The sequence below is a fragment of the Gavialis gangeticus genome, unplaced genomic scaffold, assembly GCF_001723915.1.
Source record: "Gavialis gangeticus isolate Ggan-Ray unplaced genomic scaffold, GavGan_comp1, whole genome shotgun sequence".
Classification (NCBI taxonomy): Eukaryota; Metazoa; Chordata; order Crocodylia; family Gavialidae; genus Gavialis; species Gavialis gangeticus.
The window spans coordinates 12863118-12872152 of record NW_017729006.1 but is presented as its reverse complement, the minus strand read 5'-3'; the positions used below and the strand labels follow the sequence as shown (position 1 = coordinate 12872152).

At 39.4% G+C, this 9035-nt stretch overlaps 1 protein-coding gene across 1 annotated transcript in view; it reads left to right on the top strand.

Annotated features, from left to right (window-relative positions):
* ENTPD3 (ectonucleoside triphosphate diphosphohydrolase 3) overlaps positions 1-7722 on the top strand; it is a 31775-nt gene extending 24053 nt beyond the window's left edge. The window contains exons 4-9 of the mRNA XM_019508820.1: positions 527-677; positions 1510-1669; positions 3647-3877; positions 4365-4637; positions 4757-4867; positions 7538-7722. Coding sequence (XP_019364365.1) covers positions 527-677; positions 1510-1669; positions 3647-3877; positions 4365-4637; positions 4757-4867; positions 7538-7705 — 1094 coding nt within the window. The 3' untranslated portion in view covers positions 7706-7722. The remainder of the gene's footprint in view (positions 1-526; positions 678-1509; positions 1670-3646; positions 3878-4364; positions 4638-4756; positions 4868-7537) is intronic.
* The last annotated feature ends 1313 nt before the right edge of the window (positions 7723-9035 follow it).

The following is a 9035-nucleotide window of genomic DNA, read 5'->3' as shown; positions in this document are numbered from 1 at the left end:
CGCTCTCTACCCCACTTACCTTAGGGGGAATCAGCTGTTTTAGGTCCCTGCTTAGTAGAACATGTTGATTTTGATTAAACTGTGGTCAAATTACACATTACAGTTTGATATTTTTGCTATCATTGGATGCTAGGTAAAAATATAGCTTCACATATGCCAGTTTGTTAGCCGTAGTCTACATCACTTAGGACACAGAGGGGTGGACTTATGTGTAATTAAGATCCTTGAGTTTTCCGTGCAGGAGACGTCTAACTATTCTGTTAGTTTGTTTTTGTGTGCAGTTGGAGGGACAGAAGCTTAGAGGATGTAGCTCATATGTTGAAAAGAAACATTCCTGACAAAACATTTCATGGCATGTTCATGAATATCTGTATTACTCTTTTAGATTTTTTACTTAAATATTTCATGTTAAAACATCTTTTCAAACTGGATTTTCAGAAGGGTGAGAAAAGCTGTTTCTTCTAATGTCTTTCATTAGGTTAAGATATAGCTGGTAAAACTAAATTAGCCACTTGTTTTCTTTTAGGCCCTGGCATATCCAGTTATGGGTCTAGCCCTCGAGATGTTGCCAAACCCATTGATGACTGTATGAAAAAAGTCAAGGAGAAAGTTCCATCCGATATGCATAAAAATACCCCTGCCTATCTGGGAGCTACTGCTGGAATGAGACTACTGAGGTATAGTAAAATCCCATAATACCCTCTGATGTACGTAAACAGAAATGCAGCAAATGAGACCAGGAAGCAAATATGTGTTGGACAGACATCTGTTTACCAGGAATTGATCTGTCTCAAAAGGAAACCAAACTCAGCCAATAAAACTAAAGACTAGGAACTGTTGGTTTGGCTTTTTCCAGCTCTGTTGTTCCTTTCCTATGTTACTTCACTGTATTGAAAATAAATATTTGCTTGCTTTACCAAAAGCAGTACATAGACATCATTCTCTTCTCAGAATGTGTTCTCAACTCCCACTGAGTAAATGATTAGTGTATGTGTATATTTGATGGTAAGAAGGCCAGATTCACACCTGGTACAGTACAGCTAACAATGACGTTTTAGTGGATATAAATAACTTCCTATGTATTACACTTTATTTATGTATATGGCTTTCTGGTCTGGCACCAGCTGACTTTTATATTTATTCTGTGGGTAAACAGAAGATTAAAATCCCCATAACTATCAAGTCAGCACCTTTTACATATACATTCAGTGCACTAAAAGCAGTTTTATATGAAAAACAAAATACCCAGGTATTTGTATGATACACATGGCCACTCTTGGACATAACTGCAGTTTAACACTGCTAAAGTTGCTTTAGATCAACTTCTTTTGCAGAAAGTAACTGTACATCTAACTTGGTTTTCCTTATTACAGGCTGATCCTCCAAGATAAAATGGACTTTGATTTTTCAGTAAGAAATCATGGGCATATTTTTAGTCATTAGTTTAGCAGACAAATATGAAATTGCTTTTTCAGATGCTCAGCATGTTGTGTTTTGTGAATTGCTTAGGTTGCAAAATGAAACGGCAGCCAATGAAGTCCTTGCAAGTATTCAAAGCTACTTCACAACCCAACCCTTTGACTTTAGGGGTGCACAAATCATAACTGGGCAAGAGGAAGGGGTGTATGGATGGATTACAGCCAACTATTTAATGGGCAATTTCGTGGAGGTGTGTGGAAAAAACCTGCATGTTTTATCTTACAGTACTGTTTTATAAATCATACATTTTAGAAGAGTTGTATGTTCAAAAAGCCATTGGCTTCACATTCCTAACAAAAATACATTACAGTAGTTTTTGCTCTGAAGATAGAAAAAAAAATGTGGAGTTTTTACTTTGACTAATACTGAAAATACTTTATAAGGGATATGTTTCATGGAATGTGTTCTGTATCATGATCAGGTACAGAACAGGATTCCTGACTGAATGATAAATCTAATACCTTATTTGCACACACCGCTTCAACAATACTGGTACAGTTAAAGCAACAGAAATCCCCTAGCATGGACAAAGCTATAAACATGCTTAAAATATTCCTTCAGCTGCATCAGTTTAAATAGGAATGTGCTTTCATAGAGGAAGAATGATGGTTTGTGCAGGTAATGTACTGTAATTTATTATGCCACCAGTATGACTATATCCACACCAGAGTTTGTACCAATATTTTGGTAAAAAAACCAAAATCATGCCAGGTCCCTTAGCCAGAATAGTATATACTAGTAAAAATCTGAATGCAGATCAGGCCTAACTCTACCAGAATGTAGATGTCCGCTGTTCAGTTGCATTTATCAGAGGTAGCTGCTTCCAAGAATACTCAAGAGGGTTATTCTAGGTTATCTTGTAAGACTGAAAAGAAATTCAACCAACTTCCAAAAATGGTTAGTTCTCCCTATTGAACAGTTACTAGTAGATTGTGACAGCTTGCAAAGTGAATTTATAGCTCACTGATCTGAATCCAAAGTGACATCTCACTTCAGAGACATTTGCAGGAGTTAATCACATAATTGATGGTATATGAACATTGTGGAAGTACTACATAGTGATTTCATAACTCTATACTCTGGAACATTGTTTTTCCCCTTTGCTTACACTCTCACAGCAACACTAACTTCACTGCAGGGGCATAACTGAATATGGTCTCTAATTTTGTAGGGCTTATGATCAAAATCTCAAATTCTGTGTGGAAGATGTTGTGGATTTTAAGGGTCCACAAGATGCTAGGAAACCAGGTTAGTACACAGAATACAGAGGACTAAAGCAACATGAAGAATTTGGCTCTTGTTTCAGTAGAGTCATGGTTTCACCATAGGAGTTTGCATGAAAATATTTGCTGGGGTATGATGTCTGGTCTCTCTTCTTCCTGAACATGACACAACATGTACTCGCACACAGCAAAAAATTCCTTCATAAATAATAACAATATTGGAAAATATTTGTGGATTTTGCATGCTTTATCACCACTAGTATTTGTATTACTGTATTCTGCATTATGATGACATGAAGCTTCAACGCAATTTTACTAGGAGATGTATGAAAACCAAATAACTTCTAGAAAACTAAAAACCACCTAAGAAGGTAGATCTTCCTTGTGAATTTGGTTTTAAAATGTAAAGCCTTTGAATGCGGTCCTCACCTGGTAGAAAGCTTCAGAGCTCATGGACATCAATGGAGTCTTTAACTGAGGATCTACCTCTCTCTTCTGCTTCTCATTCACTTCTGGCCTGTCTTTATTCTTTGTGCTGTGGTTATTTGAGGCTTTTAAACACTTAACACCTCACAAACAGTAGCTAATCTTCAGACTAACTCATTCAGAAAGACAAGTAAATATTATCTCCACTTTTTGGATGCTATGAAATTAAGTGACTTGTCTAAGATCATACAAGGAGTCAGAATCAGGATTAGATTTTAGGGATTTCAGTGTTTTATCACTGAACTGTCCTTTTCTCTGGGCTCAAGCTATGTCAGATCATTTCCTTCATTCTTTAGCTTCATTTCCCTCTGAAAACAACATAGTACTCTAAAACTTTTCTACTGATACCACTGTGAGCTCTTCGGTATAGCATATGTAGCATACTATTTAACTGAGTAGAAGAGCTTGAGAGAATAATGCAGGCAATATTTGTAACTAGATTGTGTTTTGCTTTTTAGAGAAACCTTTGGAGGACATGGAGCCATCCTCATGGAGCAGAGACCACAGGTGCACTTGATCTAGGAGGAGCCTCCACACAAATATCATTCATCCCAGAGGACACCCTGAAGACTTTCAATAGCACATTACAAGTGCATCTGTATGGTTATGAGTACAATGTATACACCCACAGCTACCAGTGCTATGGGAGAGATGAGGCTGAGAAGAGGCTCTTAGCATCACTATTGCAGGTATATTCAAGCATGTGTACTGTCTTGTTGTTTGTATCCAATGACTCTCTGGGCATGTTCTCTCTTTCCTTTTATATTCTTTTATGGTAAGGATCTGAGACTTCAGTTAGGGCCTTGTAATGCTAAGTGCTGGACAAACATGGGGCTTGTGAAAGAAGACAGAGGGGAAAATGGTGAGATAGGACAGGAAGCTTTGTTACAAGCAAGTGATTCATTTTAGAGAATCTGCCTCAAGCCATCAGAGACCGCCACAAAAAAAATCCTGCTAAGCAGTAAAACTATCTTTGTAAATATTGGCCCACGTCAGGAGTGATTTGTGTGAGAAAGGACTTGGTTTGAAGTGGAATTAGTAAGCTGCTTTCTTGATAGTCTTATTAGGGTCAAAGGAGAATGGGGATAATATAAATGTACTAAATTAAAATACTATTATTAATGTCAAGTTTAAAATCTTTTCTGCTAAATAAACTTTACTGTTGTTTTCCCTCAGAATTCAAGAAACAAGTCCAAGATTGATAATCCATGTTATCCACAGAATTATGAAACTGTTTTAACAATGAAACACGTGTGTGGAAGCCTTTGCACACAGTCTCTAAGACCAGCAAATTACAACCCAGACTGGCTCATACATTTCAGAGGAACCGGAGACACTGCTCTCTGCCAGGAGGTGGTGTCCTTATTGTTTAACTTCACTGCTTGCAATGACAAGGAGGACTGTTCATTTAATGGCATCCGTCAGCCAAAGGTTAAAGGGAAGTTTGTGGTAAGTTTGCAAGTGCAGTGCATACCCACTCTGCTTATTAATTCCAGCATTTCTTCCCTGCCTCTGATTTTATATAGAGTCATGAGGGTAATTTGCCTTTCATCTGCTTTTATTTATAGGCCTTTTCTGGATTCTACTATACAGTAAATGCTTTGAATTTAACTGGACAGTTTTCCCTTACTGATTTTAATTCAAGCATGTGGCTTTTCTGTTCACAGAACTGGAACCAGGTCAGTATGAATTTTCTGCATTTGAAAAGGGTGAAAGGTTAAGAAGACGTGCCACTTAGAAGTAGACCATTTTAGTTCAGATGAATAAACTTGTTTTTTAATGGTGCATATAACTGTTAGCCTTTTCTTCCTCAGAAGTTTCAAATTCTCTCCAAACTTTGGTCTAGGTTCAAGAAACTTTTCCTATGATCTTAGGTCATTTTCTGCTTGAAATGAAACAAGCAGTCGGGCAAACCAAATGTATTTTCAGCTATGTTTTGTGCCTTTTGCACAGCTGTCATTCATGCCACAGCAAAAACGGGTTTGTTTTTACAGGAGGGTCTCTTTACATGTGCAGATAAAGGCATAATGGGATCTGATGTGCAATCCACACAGTTGCACCTCCTGCCATGCTACATGTGCCTTGCAGGAGGCTTGATTGTGGGATCACAAATCAGAACCCATCACATCTTATTATAAGCTCAGGGGAAGTCCAGGATCATGATCCATGTACCAGCAAGAAGTAAGCTCCTGTGACTGGGAGCCCCTTCAGTTGACCTGCTGTCCAAGCCGTGGGGGTGCCCCAGGGGTTCCTGTGGCAGGGAGACTGCAGCTGACACAGTCCCCCAGCCTTGGGGGTGCTCCAGGCATGCCTGCCGCTGCAAGGCCACAGCTGACACAGTATCCCAGTGTTGTAGGTGCTCTAGGCACCCCTGCAGCTGTGAGACTGCTGTTGATGTGATGTCCCAGGTATAGAGTACCCTGTAGCTGGGACACCACATTGTTTGTTGTCTCACAGCTGTGGGGGTACCTGGGCTATTCCTGTGGCTGGGAGTCCCATCAGCAGATGGGGTTCCCAGCTGTGGGGGCATGTGTTCCCACAGCTGGGAGCTAGGGTCAGCTGGGAGCTCCCAGGTTTGGGGATGCAGATGGGCTCCTGCAGCTGGGAACTCTGACCACCTGATGGGGCTCCCAGCCACAGGGGTCCCTAACCATACATTCCATTAATGGAATAATAGAAAGCAACTACAAAGTTATTACAAATATTTTCTGGAATAACTTGATAAAAAGAATAAGCTATAAAGCCATTACTTGATTGAACATGTGGCCAGGTGGCCACTTAAGGTATGATTAGCTGGTTAATCACATCTTAAATGTAACATGTAGATGGGACCTGAAAGTAACAATGAGCTTGATCTTCTTTATACCAATTTCTTTTTTCCTACTGTGGCAATGTAAGGGGTCATAAACCTGGTAAGCACTGTGGAGAAACGTTACTGGGTATGAGAATCAGGTCTAGTTCTCCACACTCTCTTCCACTGATCATTCTAGATACTCAAACCTATCAGAACCTGCTTTCTCAGGAAGCTGCTTTTTTCATGTACTGATAGACTGATTGTTGATGCAATGGTCAGAAAATGAAGTGACCAGACATGACAGACTTATAATTTTAAGCTAACTGTTTCTAACTGGAGCATGTCCCAGGCAGTATCAGAAATCAGTATTGTCTCATAAACAGTTAAATTCAATGGTAACATTTACATTGCCTTAAGAAGGGAGTAGAATTAGAACCCTGGAGAATTTATACGTTGGAGGATAGATTTATTCTTCATTTGTGAACCCCTAAGAGAGTATGCCAGAAGGAAAGACATATGTTAGAGATTTTATTAATGTTAAAAGCTATAAAGGAGCACCGAAGTGGCACTCTGCCACGCCACCTGTCCCATTGCTCTGCAGTGCTTCATTCTTTTGTCTTGCTTGATAGTTTGTTTCTGATATTAAAAGTCTTATTAATTAATTTTAATTACTATTATTAATGTACCTTGAGGGCATCTTGTCTTCATAACCAGTTTTGCCTTCACTAGTCCCCATTTCAGCAGTAAATGGAAAATTGGACCAAAACCATTTGCATACTCTTTGCTACTTAATAGAGCATCCAATGCTGAAATGATGACAAAAATACCCAGGTGACATACATACAGATAACTGATCTGCTAGCCTTTTGTATCAATCACTGTAATTTCTCAGAACCCCTTGTCAAATCCAGCTTTCTATTGCATACTGTACTGTGATCTCAGCTATAGCAGCATAGATACAGAATAACTCAAGGCATAGGTGCTAACTTTTATTTTTGCTGGGGGGGAGAGGGAGGAGCAGGGCTAAGATGATGGACATGTGGAAAGTTTTCCACATTTCAGGTGACAGCCCTCGTCCTGGGGTGGAGTGGGGGCAGGGCCCTCAAGCCTCCACATACTTGATGCCTCTGAAAGGATTTGCTTGAAATTATTTCAGATTTGCATTGATGCATCTGAGACTACAAACAGTCTCTGTGTTTTCTTTTAACATTCCAAGCTATACTGTTCTCATTCTCTGATCATCTTTTGCCACACTACGCATCTTAAAGAGCTTGGCATTTAAAATGTATTGCTAAGCTGTAAAATGACAAAATGTAATAACTGTAATAGCTTCAATCTTTTCCATGCAGATTTTATTATAATTATTTACACTATAAAATAAATGATTAGCACAGTTTTTGTCCAGTGTAAATCTCATTGTCTGTATGTCTACAATCATACTTTTCTAAAGGTGTCTCTGCAAACAGCTGCTAAGTATTCTTATTGCAAGTTCTGCTTAAAGTTTTTTCTATCTTAATTTTTACTTGTGCCATGAATCTTTTTGTCTTTATTTTAGCTTCAGTATATGCTGCCTAAATTTGAAGAAACCTATGCTAGATCCTACTGCTTTTCAGCAAACTTTATCTATTACCTGCTTATACAGGGATACAAATTTAGTGCAGACACCTGGTCTCAAATACATTTCCAAAAAGAGGTGAGGATGAGTTGGTTTTTATTGTTTTAATGTTTTATTAACAATTCATTGTTATGTTGACTAAGAAAAAATTAAAAAATGGAAGTGGAAGGATGTTTTATTCCAATGCTTGTGATCAGCTTTTTATAGAAGATACTGTAACTCCAGTGCCACTGCTGACTTCAGTTGATGCCAGTGGCAGCAATATGATTAACTCATTCCAGATAATTCTGCCCTCTGTTAACCCTGGGCAAATTCATCAGCCACCTGGCTCGCACAGGGGTTTAATACAATTGTAGTATTTTCTTAAAGCAGATGGCAATGTGTAAGTGAGTTCTTATGACACTCTGTCATTGGAAGACTGGCTCTAAGGGCAGGGAAGATCTTGGGTACTGTATGAGCAGCCCCGAAGGAGAAACCCTATGAGTAGCCAAACCTGGAGCAAGGTATTAATTAAACTTTGTTACCTTATTGTTCTTTATTAATAGAGCCAGACTCCAAGGAAGTAGTATCCGTTTGGCCTTTACATACTGGGTGGATTGGGACCACAGAACAGGGTGGTAAACGTGTCTGCCTATGGAAAGCAGTGTGCTCAATATGTAATATTCTGCCTATGTGGAATGCTACTGAAAACAATGGGTTTCTGCACTGGGTTACAGATCTGCTTGTGTAAGTGAGATTTTAAGTTCAGGACATAAATTGAGGAGGTGACTTGAACAAATGTCTCTAAGTAGTATTGCTTAATGGGGTGATTGGCTAGTAATAGTAATGAAAAGTACTCAAGCACAGAGAACAGGACTGTAAACATAAGCTTCTTCTGCCCCTTGGATGATTTAGAGCAGCAATTCCCGAGAGAATCAGACTTCAATATTTGAGATCCTTCTTCTCACCACCAGATGAAGTCCTGTTCTTGCTAATCATTCCAGTCAGGCTTTGTTAATCTCCTTAGGAACCTTTTAAATATAGTAACAGTTATATAAAGTGATAACAGATGAAAAGGGCACAGGTTCTATACCATAAGGGTCAGCACTTAAGAGCTAGGCATCATAAACAATGTTTTCTACATAGCAACGCTCTGCTGTCAGTATACCGGGGGAGTGTAATATAAGTACGTTACAAAACTGCATTGTCTAGCTTGCTAGCAACTGACCCTTAGATCTTGAGAAGGGTCAGATTGGGCAGAATCACTTCTATGCAAAAGGCCAACATGAGGCTTTAGTCTTAACTTGGACTTTTGTAGTGCATACAGTGCCATAGCAAGGGGGGCGGCAAGTGGAGCGACCACCCTGGGCACTGAAGCGAAGGAGCACCAATAGGTACTGCCCAGCCAGGGCAGGGTGCAGGATGGAGCCATGAGCAGATCGCTTGGGGGGGGGGGGGG